Raw genomic sequence first — 18,431 nt, forward strand, 5'->3', positions numbered from 1 at the left:
TTTCCCTGCCTTTGTGTCTCTTTTTCCTTCGCTGTCTTTCCAAACTGCCCTGTTGTGGCAGACATTGTTGTTTGCCTACTGAACAGGCAGCCTCCCTCAACTTCCTTGCTACCAGAATCCCAGTTTTGTTATAGGAATCAGATGGCATATGCTTCTGGAGAAGCTGATCACTTACCCAATCCCAGAACATGAAACTTGATTAATTCTCAAAATATAGCACTCAGACCCCTAAGTATCTCTCAGACCTTTTCAGAGGTCCTGCCACGTCAAAACTATTTTCATAATAATACTAAGGCATTACTTGCCTTTTTCACTCTGTTGACATTTGCACTGATGGTGCAAAAGCAATGGTAGGTAAAATGGCTGACGTCTTGGCAGGAGTCAAATCAGTGGCTCCAAATTGTACTAGTAATAACATTCTTAACTGCTGTGCCCTCACAGTAAAAGGTAAACATTTTTATATAGCTAGTTTCACTTTAAAATATCTTTAATAAAGCAGTAACATTATTAGCTTATTAAATCTTGACCTTTGAGTACATGTCATTTTATATTCTATGTAGCAAAATGGAAGTACATATAAAGCACTTCTTCTGCATCCTGTTTGTCTCTAGGAACAGCACTTGTGCAATTGAGCTGCAAGCTGAACTAGCCAGTTTTTTCATGAAATGCCATTTTTACTTGAGAGAACAACTAACAAATTACAGTTATTCAGACTTGGGTATTTAGCAGACATTTTCTTGAAAATGAATGAAATAAGCCTGAGACAGGCTGGGACCAGGGACCCTTTGCTGCAGTGCTTGCACCTGTCTCCTCCAGCAACAAAATACCAAGAAACTATATGGGACTAAAAATAGCTTCGTGCATGCCCAGTTGGGGCAAATTATGGACAACAAGATACAAAAAGACCAAAAACTCAACTGCCACTTCTGAAGAGCCAAGAGGAAAAAAACAGGGTACCAGGAGCAAAAGCAAGATATTGTGCATGCCCCCTGCATACAACACCACCAAAGTGGTGGACAAACCACCTAAACTACCCCTCTGGCCCAACCCCCGGACCCACCCCTACCGTTACCCCATATAAAGAACCAGCTCACCCTGCCTCAGTGAGCAAGCCAGGGAACTTGCTACTTTTTTTTGCTCTTTCCTGCTGCAGCAGGAGCCCCAGTGAAGCCTTGCCTGAATTCCTTGTCTTGCATCTTATCAATTTCTACTGATCAGAGAAGGCCAAGAACCCTGGTTGGTAACAAGCCTATTATTCCAAGGACAACAACTGACAGTTATTTGTTGTTAATGATAAAATTTGAGCTTTCAAGCTAACATTACAATTTTGGAAAATTTGTATCTACCCCCCTATGAGTTTGACACCTTACCAGTATTTTAAAGACTTTTCTGATAAGCTCAGAGACAATATTAACAAATAACACTTTTCAATATTAATGGACTATGTCAACATTTGAAAGAGCTGTCTAACTCAGTGAACCAGTATTTTCCAAATGACTAATGCATGATGTTAAAAAAAAAAAAAATCATGCACTTAAAGAAACATTCCAAGTGCAAGCTAGACCAATGGATTGTAATCTAACAGAGTACAAAAAGTTTCAGATTCCACATTGTCAGTAACCTTTACGAACTATCACTCATTGGGACTTCCCTGGTGGTCCAGTGGCTAAGACTCCGTGCTTCCCAGTGCAGGGGCCCTGGGTTCGATCCCTGGTCAGAGAACTAGATCCCACATCCCGCAACTAAAAGATCCTGTGTGCCACAACTAAAAGATCCCACATGCCACAACGACGATCCCGCGTGCCACAACTAAGACCCCATGCAGCCAAGTAAATAAAATAAATATTAAAAAATAAAAAGAACTATTACTCTTTGCATTTTGGGGTCACATCAAAGGAGAATATCCACAATTATCTGAAAAGGACATACATATCTGTGTGAGACCAGCTTTCTTTTTTTTTTTTCTTTTCTTTAAATTTATTTATTTTTTGGCTGCGTTGGGTCTTCGTTATCAATGTTATCACATGTCTAGTCTGGGTATCTACCACATAGTCAAGATACAGTTCAATCACTGCAGGGATCCCTGTGTTGCCCTTTCCTCACTACACCCACCTTCCTTCCTCCTCCCACCAACCCTTATCCCTGGCCACTGCTAGTCTGTTCTCTGTGTCTCTAATTTTGTCACTTCAAAATTGTTAGTTGTTTTAAATTAATTAGTACATACTAAAATCTTTCAGTTTTAATTCTAACACAGTAAATATCAACAAATATAGCCTACATAAATAAAAGCTGTGTAAGGTTCTCAATTTTTAAATCTGTAAAGGTTTCCCAAGACCTGGAAGGTGAAGAACAGCTGGCTTAAAGCAGGGAGAATCATTCCCATTTCTCCTTCCCAAGCTGCTGCAGAGCAAGATGTGGTTTGTGATGTCACAATTACAATGCTTGTGTTTTCTCATAGGACCATCAATATAAGTGATGATTAGGTTCTTAAGTACAGTTAGTCATCCATGTTGGAGGATACGTTGAGACTTTTCTTTTGACATCTGTGATTCTGAATGATTCAGAGAAAGGCTTTAGCTTTCGGTTGTGTTTACTTTCCTTAAGGGGAAAGAGGATGGAGTAGAGAAGACACGTTCCAGCCGTGATGTTTTTAGGAAATGAGTATGTAAAAGGAGGTAAGAAGCGTGTTCAGGAGAGGAAGTAGTTGCAGCCAAAGAATGAATTTTTCCCAAATTCTTTATTCTTGAGAGCTAATTCTAGTGCTTCCTTTGGAAGAATGTAGGAATGGGAGGAGGGATCATCAACCTTGTGTGGAAAAAAAATGTAGTCAGTTTCAGAGGTAGGTAGTACTTAGGTCCCTATGGTTACTCATCAGCTACAAAGTTAATAGTTTTGCTGAAGGAAAATGTGGTGCATTTCAAGCAGGCAGGAGACTGTAGAGTGAGAAGATTTGGAAGAGCAAAAGAGATGTTTCATTCAGCAAAAACCTTTGCACAGTATTGGACACTGCCATGTGATTTATGTTATGCATTGATTTTGCTTATGAGATTTTTTCCTTTGTTCAATTTCCAGCATAATTTACTCAGTGCCACACATTGGGAGTTTTAGACAGGCTTGAATATTAGGATCGTATGATCTGCCATCTCCTTCTCTTTACCAGAAGAGTCTTTAGGGTCTGAGCCTGAGACTCTACAGGGATCATCTCGGAGAACTCCCTGTGGCTAATCTGTAGTCTTTAAATTATGTGTTCACTGCACTTGCATTTTCTAGTACACGCTGGAACAGCCTTCACTGCTGACCTTGACCAGGTGATGATTGGTTAAAATTGAATGGTAAAGTAAATCTTCTTTGAATACTAGAATATGTAGCTTTTAAGAACTGTTTCATGTTTGGCTGTGGTGCCAGCTACCACATCTTTCTTTTTCTCTTTTACCTCCTTGTCTTCTACTACAAAATGTCTGGGAAATTAACCAGAGTTACAACCAAATTCTTCTTCAAAGCAGCCCAAGTGAAATCTGGAAGCTCAGGAAACCGGCAAGCCTCGTTTTCCCCCTCTCTCCTCCTCTCCCCTCTCCTTCTTTCCTTCCTCCCTCCCTCCCTCCCTTCCTTCCTTGTTTCTTGGAGAGGCACTTGGAAAGGTACTTAGTGTTTGAAAAGAGACTCATTTCCTCCTTCACTAGTAGCTAAATGTTAAGCTCTTTGGGGATTTACTCGGAATATTCTGTTGCTTTCTGACAAGAGCTTCATGGAGAGGAAGAATTCAGATTCCTGCCTCCATCTTCAGTTATCCCATGATTTCCACCCTCCAGCCTCTCATAATAAAGATCTTTCAGAATAAGCAAAAATAATCCTAAATTATTAAAAAAGAATACAGTGAACTTATTTTGTCTCAAATTGCCAATCAACAGAAGGCAGTTCAAACAATTGAGGGTTTTAGCCCCTGTGTTTTAATTTGAGAGAAATATAAATAACACAATAAACTGATAAATGGGATTTTTTAAATTACCTTTTTTTTAAATAACCCGCAATAAAAACTTTGTGAGCAAATCAAGTTTACTATAATACATCAGGGTGAGTACTTATATTTTGTCCATCAATCAAGATCGTATATTACTGTTAGTGTTGCTGATGCCGAGTCACTATAAAATCTTGAAGGGTCTCTGGAATTATTGAAGAAAGAGAACTTCTTATTAATATAGTATTTAGTATATTTGATGACATTCTACTTTCTGCACAGTCTTTCCTGATAAATGTGAACATTCATCTAACCATGATCCCCAGTAATCTTTCACTCTTGAATAAAAGGGAGTTTCTAAAAAAAAAAGGGAGTTTCTTAGAGCTACTGCAGTTATCAGTCGAACCAGCTCCTTTTCTGCCTTTTGACTGTGAAGGTAAAGATGTCAGACTCATATTTGTGAAGGGGAGAGTCTGTCCCAAATATTTCTTTGCTATATTTTCTACCCCTAAAATTATGTTGCCGCCTTGAAATTTTTTTCCTCCATTAGTGCCTCTCAAGTGTGGGAGTGCTATTAGACTAATATCTAAAGGTGAATTGAAAAGAAGTATCATTAAAAAAAATAAAGGACATGAAATATTGGGAAACTTCAGAGATCTCCATCTTTAAATTCTCTGTCTCTTTTCAGGTTTTGTTTTGTTTTGTTGTTTACCTTCCCATTTCAGTGAGCCCCAGGAGCCATGGTGGCACTTCTTAGCATTTCAGAATCTGAGAATTGGCCCAGCTTTTTTCATTGTCATAGTTGTTAAGGTATTTAATGACCGTAACTTTCCATATTTCTATTCCTTATTTTCCCTGCTGGCATCAGTCTCTTGACAATCCCTTCTCTTATATCCTAGGCATACAGGAAAGATGGCAAAATGAGTCCTTTTTTTATTTTTTTCCTCTCCTGGAGAGTGTTAAATGAAGCTATGTTTGTTCCGATGAATAGTAGAATTTGAAATCCCACAAAGCCGCCACCTAGGTTATTAGATGAATATCACAGAGCTGTTTATTATGCACTGTGGCTTAATGTAGATGATAGATGTGACCTAACAGTAATTAGCAGAGCTAGGTCTGTAATTAAACATTACTGTGCTGCTCCTTAGATTTCTTTTGCAAAGTAGAAGGAAACTGAACAGTAGTTCCACATCCATAGGTGGATTTCCTCACTTCTCCTCACCCTCAGAAATCTCGTTTAACTAATCAGATAGTTAAATAAAGTCATCCTCACACAAACAGAGATCCTGAACTCTACTTAGTAACTTAACTCTGATCAGTAAGTGTGGTTTGATGCATACACACATTAATCAGCTCCTCATGTGTATTAGTTCTGTTATTCTTAGTGATCAGTTCAGCTAAGTTTCTTCTCTTCAGATGTTTTACTGCGGGGTTTAATTTGGCAAGCTGCTTGAATGCAACAGTGGTGTTTTGTACTTATATCTTAGATGTTGTTTTCTGGGTCTGCTAGTATAGAATTGGGAGCTTAGCTTTGTCTGGATGTTAGTAGCTTATCTTTTCCCTGGCCTCCCAGCAGCACTGAATAACCTAACAGGAAATGAAACCACTTACAGAAAAGGGCTGTCTTTGATGGCAGAGTGTGTAGGTGACTCCCTGGGGACTTACCACCTTCTCTGATTAGGATTGCTGGCTCAACGATAGGACAGGTTGGCAATAGGACTTGCTCAAGCGAGGCAATCAGAAGGTTCACAGGAGTGACCTAAAAGGTTCAGGCCAATTTCTTTGTCCAAGAAAGAGGACTTGGCAGGAATTTCTCTTGCTAGTAGAAGAAAGGTATAGAAAAGGGAACAAACTCTTAAGCAAAGGAAATGCACATACTAACTGTGAAGTTGCTTCTGTCTTAGTTCTTCCCCAAGAGAAAGAACCAAGAAACAGAGGTGAGGCTAAGAGTAAAGATGGTCTGTATACTCTGTCTCTGATTTCCCCTTTCTAGTAACTCTCACGGGTAAAATCTCCAGGAAACTTTCTTTCCAAAGAGTTAATGAACCACCTTCTTATAGCATTCCTGAGAGGGCTTAATGATAGAGCCAGAGTCCAGCACTACACAGGAGTAGTAGGAAATCCAGTTTATTTTTTCTGTTGTTTTCACCTTCATATCTGTGCTTAGAAATTTTAAAGAGTTTTTCAGGCATCTACCACATCCCAAGAAGTTTGCCAAATTGGATTATAAATGCCTGATTTTCAAGAGTACAAAAGACCAAAAATGCCTTTTGGCATTTGCCATTATGCAGAAGATTCATTAGACAGGCTGCCACTTCCATTTTATGAAAAGGATGGAGTTAGGGAAGTACAGGGTGGATGTGTGTAACAACAAACAGATAAGGATAAGGTTTTGGCAGCTTTTCAGGGACCAGAATTGATCAGAATCAGTGTTCTAGCACTCTGTGAACTCTGATAGTGAGGGTCTGCAAATACCATCACTTGACTTGTAAGCCAAGAAGTCAGAGAGCTCCCTGTAGAGAATGGATGCAGTAGCCAGATCTCAGCTTCCAGGGTAGTGTTCGAGGCCAGGAAGGTGTAGGGGTGTGTGTGTGTGTGTGTGCGCGCGTGCGCGCATGTGTATGTGTTTAAAAGGAGGGAGATGGATTATAGATAGAGTGGTGGTCATGCAGTAAACTATTTCAGAACCAGAGTTCTGTTGCAGAGCTGTCCAGCAGCTTGGATTATGGGTGCGTGTGTGCCTTGCTTTCAGTGTGGGTCTGTTGAAGGAGTACGTTCAACCTGGTCTTTCACAAGGGAAAGAGGGTCCCAATCCTTGACTCTTATTTTCTAGGTCTTCCGATTGGTATCATACTTAATCTTTAGGGAAGATCAGTCAGTGTGTGTATTGAGTGCCTTTGCATATTCCAGACACTGTTTAGTTAGGGTGTAGGCAGTATTGACTCAGGGTTGGTACTTTGTCAACCTGATAAATGCTAGGGTTTAAAGAATTAAGGGATTATTGCTTTTTATTACAATTTTTCTTTTAACTCTAGATGCGTTGCTTTCTTCTTGGCATCTAAGTAATTGCATTCTTGTGGGAGGGTCTAGTTTTTGAGGTAGATTGCTGGTTCTTGTGTTTGATGATAGACTGCTATAGATTGGTTTCTGGATAGTAACAGTACCTCCCGTTTCTTACATGTACACTTGATGTTAGATTCACACTCCGAAAGGCCATTCTCATTAACCAATCGCTGTTATAGTCTCTGTGGGTTAGAAACCCCTGACAGGTTGCTCCCAGCCCTCCTGTAACTTTTAAGTAGATTTCCTTCTACCCAAAGATGGATTAAAGCTCCAGGCTTCCTGAAGTGGCATTCCTAGGATCTGGATATTTCTCCCTTTCTTTAATCCCACCTGTATTCTTGGATTTTATACCTGATTAATGTATTATTTGTTGAATGATAGATGGGAGGGAAGCAAAGTGGTAGCAATAGAACATGCCTCAGAAGCTGAGCCTTTTCTTTCTCATCAATCTGTGTGCTCCCTTGCTGTTGAAGTCTGGCCCTGATTCCCTTTCACTAGAGATTTTTAAATGAGACAAGTTTTTTAATACACTTTTAGCCAAGCACAGTTTATGAGGAGGGTTGTTAATAAGAAATAGAGCTTCTCCTAGTCCAGGGTGCACTCATCTAAACCACTTAGATTTGTAATGGTGTCATGAGCTAGAACTTGGAAGTGAGGACCAAAGTCTTATATTTAAAGCCCTCTGCACTCTGGCAGGAAAGGATGTAGGACTAGATTAAATACAGAGAAGTTATTTCCTATAAATATCCTCCTTGTAACTCAGCTACTACTTTCTCTTCCCCCACAGATGGAGTCCCCTGTCTCCACACCAGCAGTGCTGCCACTGCACCTTTTGGTGCCAGTGGTCAATAATGACATCGCATCCCCCTGTGAGCAAATCATGGTTCGTACCCGATCAGTTGGGGTCAACACATGTGATGTGGCTCTGGCCACAGAGCCCGAGTGCCTGGGCCCCTGCGAACCTGGGACAAGCGTCAACCTTGAGGGCATCGTGTGGCAGGAAACAGAAGATGGTAAGTGCTATGTGTGGCTTTCCCATCCCTTCTCAACCTGCTTCTGTCAACAGGGGGCTTATTGTTATAAATAATACCTAGTATTTATTAGGAGTCTCAAATGACCATAGTTTGCTGGTGATACCTACCCAGAGGATTACAGCAAACTTGTCTGTAAAATTGCCTAGCTTCTAGAGATTGCCAGTTTTTTCAATTAATTATCTCCCCTTCATAGCTATTCAATGGTGTCGGCCCTGGTACTTAAGCAGTCATTTGATAGGTGCTGGCCATGCAGTAATTCAGACTGTGTCTATACTCTCCATTTCCCTTTCATTTTATATGGGAGAATATGAACTTTTGGGTCAGGCTTGAAGAGAAAAAGTAATAACAGGGCAGCCGTGGGAGTCAAGGAAATGGAAAACAGTCACCCCTAAGTTGACTTAGTGTTGGCTCATTGGATATGCAACTCTTGCCTTTTTTAGCACCTGGAGGTGCAGCCAGCTCCTTCCCACTGGTTGCCTCATTGCCCAGCCACCCACGCCACTTTACGCATCTGTCACTGAGTACAGATTTTATAGGCCTAGGCAACAGGGAACTGTTTACATGGTCTTGCTTTCAGGCATCCACTAAGCAGTTGGCTCACTGTAGGGTGCTGCTGCCCAAGGCTACCATCCAGACTTCTTGTATGTTCTACTTGCCCCTGAAAACAGAATCTCTTCTGCTTTGAAAGTTTGTAAACCTGAAAAATAAGGGGTGCAAAGGGACTTAACCAGGTATTTCAGATCCCTTGGTACCATCTGCGGAAATTTGATTTCAGTATACCTTCTTTTTATAAAGAATCCAAGTCCTTGTGAAAGAATGTGTGGTTAGAGAGGCTGGCCCTCAGAGTCGCATCATGTCTCTGCATTAGTGACCAGGCTTTCAAAGCATCCCCACTCTGAGGAGTTTAGAGGCCCAGAGGAGCACAGCTAATTATCTCTGATGATCATAAGCAATCTTATCAGTCTGCCTGTGGAAATTCAGGCATTTCATTCTAGTCATTTCAATAAAAACTAGTCTGCCTCTCTGAATATTTTGCTGTGATCCAGTATTTATTTAAGGTTTTCCATGCAGTAGGTGCTGATGTGATACAGGTTAAGAACTCTGTGTTCTTGGCTCTCTCCTTGTTAGCAATATAGTAAAGTTTCAGCCTTCAGAATAACACTGCTGATAAGGTTTTATTGTGTGCCTGAGACCATAATGCAAAAAGAAAAAGAAAACAATCCTATTGTGTTAGAAACTGATGCAGAGGCAGTGAAGAGACAGGTTGACCTAGAGGTTGACTCTGTATGTGTGTGTACAATATACAATCTGGAAATCCCAAGTGGCTATCTCTGATTTTTAAAATGTCATCTGCCTATGGCCAAATATCTAAACAGCCAGAGTCTGTTGGAATGACAAACATATCCAGATCACAGCTCTGTGCCACCAAGCAAACTTCAGGGCCTCTTGCTTCAATATATTGAAGATAGAAAACATCAATTTTCTGCCAATTGACTGTATTCTTCCCATCTTTATGGTAGTGACTCTCTCCAAGGGCAGTATGCTTTTTACGTATGTGAACCTGATAAAAACTCTGAGAGTGAGGCTAATAACCCTTTCACTCTCCTGAGAACAATGGTTACCTTTTTATCTGAGGATTCCTGTTCTCCCTCCCTGCCAGGGGGATGTTCGCACAGATTTTTTTTTTTTTCATCGTTTGCTCTGAAAGACTGCTCTGGTTGTCACTGGCGGCCTATCACCAAGTTCCCCTGTTACACATTTTCAATGCACCGTGTACTTTATTTCACAGCACTTATCACAATTTGCAATTTTGTATATAATTGTATTTTTCTGTTAATGTCTATCTCTTCCATTGTTCCAAAAGTTCTATGAGCTCAGAGACTGTGTTTTGCTCACCATTATATCCCCAGTACTTAATGTTTGGCATCTATAGTAGGCCCTCACAAATATTTATTTGAATGAATGGATGCTTACACCATCTCATTGTCATTTCTGGATCTATGTTAATATATATCTAATAGATAGTATAAAATCAGATACTTTCCAGAATTCTATACCTTCTCTGAAACTCAGAATAAATATTACTTTCACCAAGTTTAAGATCACTCTAACTTATTTAAACCTGTAAGATGTTAGTCTTCTACGTTTAATACCATATTTTTTCCCACTTATCATGTTGTATTTCAGGGCTTATTACCTCTCTTTTCTTTTTCTTTCATCCCAAGGGAAAGAGAACTGTTCTGCAATGATATACTCTACTTTGCTTTCTGGCCGTCCCAGAGGGCCTTCACCTGAACTGTCTGTGGGCAAAGGTCTGAATTAGGATCAGAACTGGTTCACATTCCTTTTCATCTTTAAACAGAGATTTCCTGCAAAGATCATCCTCTGCAGATCTATAAGATCTAGTGTACTGAGCCAGTTTTCAAGTTAATGATAAGAACTATATACAGATACTTTTTAAAAAAATCCTTCCAGCCTTGTAGGTTTTTTTGTCTGCTACCCCAACTTTTTATACTTTCTGTCTCTTTGCCTGGCAAACTACTGTCTTCAAACTGTAAAACCCTTACCGCTTAGAAAGAAGCTATGAATGCTTGGCCTCTGAGGGGAATGGAGGATCCTGCGGTTCCTATAGAACTGAGCCACCTTGCTGAGAACAGGTGTAGGGGTCATGACCTCAGTTCTTCCTGATTTCTTTGCTTACCTGTCCTGCATCGTTGCTTTCTTTCCTATCTCTCACTGTAAACCTTGCCTTGGAGGCATTTTGAAAGTCCTGCAGATCCCATCTCCTTTTTAGGCTGTTTGTGATGCCAGCACTACAAAGATCCTCCTTAACTAGGCTCAACCTTAGGACTATTAAGAAGACCCAAGTATAACCTGGAGTGTCTTCCTTGGCTTTTTTAAGACATATTCTTAGCATTTATGCAGAGGTCTGATTCCCCCGATTTCACTTTGTCCCACCTCACTTCAAATCAAAATAACAGGTTCCAAGTCTATTTCTGGTTCACAGATCTTACCTTAACCCATGGTCCTGGAAACACATACTTTTGTTGAGGCAAAATTGCTTACTGGCTTCTACGGCATTTTAAAGAAAGGCAAAGCTGACTTATTAGATAAGAATTCCAGGAAATGCTACAGGTTCTCCTTTCTAGACTACAGCACTAAGTCGAAGGCCATCACTAGTGATATATTTTACTTCAGCAAATGTGCTTTCTAGACAGAATTTGTGGTATAGTGGAAAGAGCCCTAAAGTGAAAATCAGGAGACCTCTATATCTCTGCCACTATTGTTGTGTAACCTTGGGCAAATTCCTTAACTTTTTTTGGACTGTAGTTACCTCATCTCTTAAGTATAGTTGAACTAGATGACCAATAAGGACATACCCAGCTTTTAAGTTATTAGAATCTATGGCTTAAACCTTGGAGTCAGCGTGGATCCAATACTAGCTGACTATGGCATCTTGAAAATGAATCGTTTCAGAGCTTCCCTGGTGGTGCAGTGGTTAAGAATCCGCCTGCCAGTGCAGGGGACACGGGTTCGAGCCCTGGTCCGGGAAGATCCCACATGCCATGGAGAAACTAAGCCCGTGCACCACAACTACTGAGCCTGAGCTCTAGAGCTCACAAGCCACAACTACTGAGCCCATGTGCCACAGCTACTGAAGCCTGCATCTCTGCTACCCAACCAGATGCAACCCAGAGCATTTCTACTTTTGGGTGATTTATATGTTAAGCTCCTTTGTAAAACTATATTTGAAGAGGATTCTGCTGTTAAAAAAAAAAAAGCTTTGATAATCATTTATCTAGGTTCACCATCCCACTCCATGTAGAAATCCCTCTTACAACATCTCTAAAATTCTTTTTCTCCGGTCTTCTTTACCAAAATATTAGAAAGACAGAAGTTGTAGCGCTATAAGACCACATTTTTGAAGCTGAAATGAGTGCAACTACGTTGTATTCCAGAGGGTATGAAAAGCTCTGTGATAAGCTTGGCCTTGTCCTCCACAGCTGAATTCTAGTTTAATGATTTGGTGAGGAGGAGAAAGTTTTCAGTTTTTGCACTTGGTAAAGGTTTTGTCATATATGTGCACAAAAAAACATGGAAAGGCTATGCGTCCCCATCTCCACATCAGGGTATACATTTTTAGTCCAACAACTAGGAGTGTCTGCAGCTGTTTAAGATGAATTGTTTTAAGGAATAATAGTGCCCTAAAGCCATAGTAATACAGAACAAATATCTCTGAACTAGAGTCTGGAGAGTTGAATTCCAGAACAGATTGTGCATTTAGCTACCCATGTGATCTTGGATAAGTCTCTAAACTTCTCCTGGCCTTAGATTTCTAATTTATGGGGGCTTGGGTTAGATCTGTCCTATCCAGTAGATGGTTTGGTGGTGGAAATATACTCTCCAAAATGATAGTCTAGTGACGCATGATATTGAGCACCTGAAATGTGGCACGTGGAACTGAGGGACTGAATTTTAAATTTTATTAAATTTAAATATTTATATATAGCTAGTGGTTTACCATATTGAATATCATAGGGGCTAGGTGGAGTTGAAATTACATATACTCTAAAAGTGTATATTTGCTCTGAGATGGAAAGAGTAATCTATGGGAGAAGGATGAGGGTGGTAAATAGCTGACATCCACACAGAGCCAGGGTGACTTCTGTGTACTCTGGCCCCTGTTACCTAGCAGAACAGTTGGCCCTGCTTCAGACTCTGTGGTTGAGCCCTGTACTTTGGTCTGTGGGACAAAGTTTTCTCATTATGAGAGTAATAGGCAGTGGTTTTGCTTAGCAGGAAGTTAGTTAGCCTGTGGTAGCTCCGCGAGAACCTGCCTCAGCGGTTCTTCATCCTCATCTGATTACAGATCCCAACTGTGGGTGTCTTTGTCCTTCTCACTAACAGGAAGAGGCTATCCATTAGTCTTTCATGGAAATGGTAACCTTGATAGTTACCCTTGGTTTATTCTGTGTGGTTCTGATGTAGGAAAGTACTTGTGTGAACTATGAAATATCTAATTTTAGGTATTTGTACTGGAAAGCTAAGATGGTTCTCAGCTACTGATTTTTCTTTTTCCTTGGCTATAATTAACACTCCTTCACCTTCAGTCTTGCCTCAGGCAGCACTTACCTGGAGAGGGATGGTGCACAGTGACCAGGGTTTCTCCACTGCGTAGCCAATTGCTTACTAGTCTGACTCCTGCAGAAACAGCTCAACCTAATAGCACAGTCATAGAGAGCCAGCAGCCATTGTCTGGCACCACAAATCTCATAGCAACAGACCACCACATGGCAACGGCAGCCACACAAAGGAAACATTGGGGAAATCAACACTTACTTTCTCCTAGCCCCTCCTCTACACAGAACAACAGCCAACACATTCTTTCCACCTAGCAGTTTACTCCCAGGGGGTGCTTTAGGGCAGTTACGTGTCTGAACACCCCTGTGGATTACGTTACCTGTCCACTGTCATAGATTTAAATCCCGAAGCCCTAAAGAAAAATTTCAGTTACAGCCTTTTTTGAGTTTCATTTTGCAAATTGCAAAATAAACTAAGAGATTCTTCTGTGCACTCTTACCCACCTCCTTCCTGCCTGCCAGCAAAGGACTGTCCGGCAGTTAAGTTGGCCAGGCTGCAGGCTTGCCAGATAGGTAAGGGATGTTTCAAATGAGATTCTTTTGGTATTTCAGTAACAAAACCCTCTCAGGTGGGCTCAAAGACAGACCTATGTTGTTATTAATGCCATCCTCTAACGAATAATTTAGTTCCTGATACTCATGTATAAACCCCGGAAGTGATACCTAGGCAATAAATATAGTTCTGGTATAAACTGGATCTAATCACTAGCCCCGGCTGATTGAGCTTTGGCACATGATTCCAAGGGGAAAAGGCTCCATTAGAGACCTTCGAGTTTTCTTGACCTGTCAATAAGGTTATTTAACTGGTCTGATATTTAGTTTGCTCATTTGTAAAATGAGGAGATTGGACTGCATATCTCTGTGGTCCTTCCAGCTCTGATGTTTGTGATTCTGTGATCATTTGTGTGGGACAGAAGAGGGAACTGTCTTTGTTAATCATTGGTTGTGGCGAGATCTGCTGGAAGATGTTGTACCCTCCCATTTCAGTGCTTACACTGCTAAGAACAGGTCCTGGGGCTTCCCCGGTGGCACAGTGGTTAAGAATCCGCCTGCCAATGCAGGGGACACGGGTTCGAGCCCTGGTACGGGAAGATCCCACATGCGGTGGAGCAACTAAGCCCGTGCGCCACAACTACTGAGCCTGTGCCCTTGAGCCCGCGAGCCACAACTGCTGAGCCCGCGTGCCACAACTACTGAAGCTGGCACACCTAGAGCCCATGCTCCACAAGAGAAGCCACCGCAATGAGAAGCCTGCGCACTGCAAAGAAGAGTAGCCTCCGCTCGCCACAACTAGAGAAAGCCCGCGCGCAGCAACCAAAACCCAACGCAGCCATAAATAAATTTATTTATTAAAAAAAGAAAACAGGTCCTGGCCCTGCCCTGATGGATAAAGCTGCTATAACAATGATGGGCAGAAGCTGTTAACAAACTTGGCAACTAGCCTTTTTCTCCCACAGCAGGAGTAACAGGCAGAGAGAGCTTTGCTTGCAGGTCGCTGCTGCTGCCTCTTGATACCAGTGAGATTTTCTCTCGCGCGTGCTGTCTCTCTCTCTCTCTCTCTTTCTCTTTCTCTTTCTCTCCACACCCCCTCTGTGTCTCTGACTATTCTGTGAAATGAGAGGCTGTTCTCTACCTCTTCTGCTACTTCATTATCCCATCTCCCTTAGGCTTTACAGAACAAAGAAATCATAGGGCATCAACTTTATAATTTAGGCAGCTGGAGATAATTTCTCCAGGATAGGATGGGTAGGTAGCTGATTCCCCCTGGCATGAGGCAGCAGTGCTAAATGGCCTTGTGTTTTGTCTGCCAGCCTTAGGCTTTGTTAGGCCCATTTAGGCTTCTCTGTATTTGAGTTAAATTATAGTGGCAAACCAGGCCCATGTACTTTTAGAGGGTTAGGGGTTAGGGAAAAATGGAAAGTGGGTGATATATAGGCCCTGTTACTTGCTAATTACATAAGGAATTTTTGTTTAAACCACTGTCCCTATGCTTACTCCTGCCAGAGCCTTTATTTCCCTTAGTTGCTTGCCTTCATGGCCTTCTCCATAGCAACAAGGTCTATGACAAAAAGGCTGCGGGGAGAAATTGAGTAGCTCCCCTCCCACAAATTGTACTCTATTTTCTTTTTAGGATGTCTAAAAAAAGCCTGAAATACTGCTATCAAATAATTTTCTACCCCCATTGAACTCATAATCAAATGAAACTTTTAACCCTTAACTAATTTAGTGAACAACCTGCTTTCTTCTTATTTGACTCTGATTATCCCCATCTTTTGAAAAATTTCCCATATCAGTCAGTACACTTGAGATACAGTGCATCTTCCCATTAAGCAATCTCCCCTCTGCTTTTTAGTTTTCACCCTGCTCCTTAGAATTGTTACATTTTAAAAATCTCCCAGAATTGAGTATCAGTATGGAGAAAGAATGGATGAAGAAAGTAGGAACGCCCCCCCGCCACCCCCAGATGCTGTTGCATTAGATATTAGACTGGTCTGCCACCCTGGAGGTTGCACAGACTGCCTAAAGTATAGAACTAGTCTGCATTTCAGCTGCTCCTGGCACTGATCTACAGGAGTCACAAACCCAGAGTTTTTCTTTTTGTTTTTCGTTAATAGGTCTTATTTAACAATAATATAAATATAAGTATGTGCACAAATGGTAGGCATACAGGTCCTTGAATTTTCAAGCGTAGTGTTACACATTTTGAACAAAAATAGTGTATGTACTTGCTCACGTGTTTGTGTACCCTTGTAGCTATTCAACATTAGGCCAGTGAAAATCATCCGTGTTGTTGCATGTAGTTGTACTTTGTTTATTCTCATTATTTTACAGTATTTCATGGATATAATGTGAATATAACACTACTTACTTTCAGTTGTTGATGGACATTTGGGTTGTTTTTAGTTTGGGGCTGTTGTGAAAAATGTCGCTGTGAAAAAAAATTTTATTATTATTATTTATTTATTTACTTTTGGCTGCATTGGGTCTTCATTGCTGCGCATGGGCTTTCTCTAGTTGCAGGGAGCAGGGGGTACTCTTCATTGCGGTGCACGGGCTTCTCATTGCAGCGGCTCCTCTTGCTGCGGAGCACGGGCTCTAGGCCCACGGGCTTCAGTAGTTGTGCCTCACAGGCTCTAGAGCGCAGGCTCAGTAGTTGTGGCACACGGGCTTAGTTGCTCTGCAGCATGTGGGATCTTCCTGGACCAGGGCTCGAACCCGTGTCCCCTGCATTGGCAGGCAGATTCTTAACCACTGCGCCACCAGGGAAGTCCCTCCGTGAAAATTTTTGTACACATCTTTTGGGGAAATATATTCTTTTCTGTGTATTTCTATTATAGAAATATAAATATATTTCTATTCTGTGTATACTTAGGAATGGAATTCCTAGATCATAAGGTAGGTATATGATCAGCTTTAATAGATGTTGCCAGTTTCCCAAAGTATCTGAACCAATTTATACTCCTACTTCCAATTAGATTCCTGGTTGCTCTGCATCCTTGTCAACACTTGACCTTATGTCTTTTTCGTTTTAGCCTTTCTGGTTGGTGTGTAGTGGTATCTCATTGTGGTGTTAGTTTGCATTTCCATGATAAGTCATGAAATTAAGCATCTTTTCATGTACTTTTTGGACATTTGGAAATCTCATTTTATAAGTACATGTTCAAATCTTTTACCTATTTTTGGATTGGGTTGTATGTTTTCTTCTTACTGATTTGTTAGGAGTTCTTTATATAGTATGGTTAAGAGTCCTTTGTCAGATATATGTATCATAAATATCTTCTGTTTCCTACTTTTTCATGAATGGAAGTTCTTTGTTTTTATAAAGTCTGGTTTATCATTTTATTCTTTTATAGTTAGTGCTTTTTTGTGTCCTGTTTAAGAAAACTTTGCCTTTCGCAAAATAATGACGATATTCTCCTATATTTTTTTCTGAGAACTTTATTGTTTTTCATTTCATATTTAGATCTGTAGTGTATCTGAATTTGATTTTTTTTAGGATGTGAATTTAGAGTCAAGATTCTATTTTTTTCATATGGATACATAATTGACCCAGCACTTTATTGAAAAGACCATCCTTTCCCCCACTGAAGTTCAGTGTCACATAAGTCATAAATCAAGTGACATATGAATGGGTTTATTTCTGGGCTCTCTCTTCTGTTCCAGTCATCCATCCGTCTAGTCTTGTGTCAGTTCTATACTGTCTTAATAACTATAGCTTTATACGTCTTCATATCTCATAGTGGAAGTCCTCCAACTTTATCATACTTCTTCAAGATTGCGTTGGCTATTCTTGACCTTGTGCATTTCCATATAGATTTTAGGATCAGCTTGTAAATTTTTACTTGGGGAAAAAAGAAAAACCTGCTGAGATTTTGATTACATTGAGTCTACAGATCAATATGGGAAAGACCTGAAGTTTTATCCTTTTATTTAAGCTTAGGATTACTCAGTTGTGGGGTGGTACAAAATCAGAGCAAGTCAGTGATATCACTTGAGGAGCTTGTTTAAAATACATGTTAGCTATCCCACACTCATATTCTGAATCATCAGGTTCAGGATGGAGCTTGGGCATGTTTATTGTGAAATAGCTCCCCAAGATTTATGATTTGCTTCCATCACCACTGTTCTCCACCCACCCTACTGGTGAAACAGTGACCTAGACTGTAATCTCCTTGGCTAGTGGCAGTAGTTCACTGAGGCTGAAGTAAAATCTGACTTGTTTAATCATTACCAGTCTGCTTTTGAGGCTGTATTAGTGGGCCGCCATAACAAAGTACCAAAAATTGGATGGCTTAAAACAACAAATTTATTGTCTCATGGCTCTGCAGGCTAGAAGTCAGAAATCAAGGTGTTGGCAGAGCTGTGTTCTCTCTGATGGTTTGAGGGAAGAATTCTTCCTTGCCTCTTCTAGCATCTGGTGTTTGCCAGCAGCCCTTGGTGTCCCTTGGCTTGTAGGTGCCATCACTCCAGTCACATGACTTTCTTTTTCCTGTGTGCCTTCACATTTTCTTCTCTCTGAGTGAGTCTGTCACTGTGTTCAAATTTATCCTTTTTATTATGACACCAGTCATATTGGATTAGAGCCCACTTAAATGACCTCATTTTAACTTGACTGTCTCTGTAAGGACCCTATTTCAAAGTAAGATCGCATTCTGAAGTACTGGAAGTTTGGACTTCAATATATCTTTTTGGGGAGGGACACAATTCAACCCGTAACAGAGGCCATCAAAAATTTTA

At 40.8% G+C, this 18,431-nt stretch overlaps 1 protein-coding gene across 1 annotated transcript in view; it reads left to right on the top strand.

Annotated features, from left to right (window-relative positions):
• The window catches only part of ZNF609 (zinc finger protein 609), a 222,528-nt gene that overhangs the window by 155,277 nt on the left and 48,820 nt on the right, over positions 1-18,431 (top strand). Inside the window, exon 3 of the mRNA XM_065872148.1 lies at positions 7,806-8,031. Coding sequence (XP_065728220.1) covers positions 7,806-8,031 — 226 coding nt within the window. The remainder of the gene's footprint in view (positions 1-7,805; positions 8,032-18,431) is intronic.

Source organism: Phocoena phocoena, chromosome 2, assembly GCF_963924675.1.
Source record: "Phocoena phocoena chromosome 2, mPhoPho1.1, whole genome shotgun sequence".
NCBI lineage: Eukaryota > Metazoa > Chordata > Mammalia > Artiodactyla > Phocoenidae > Phocoena > Phocoena phocoena.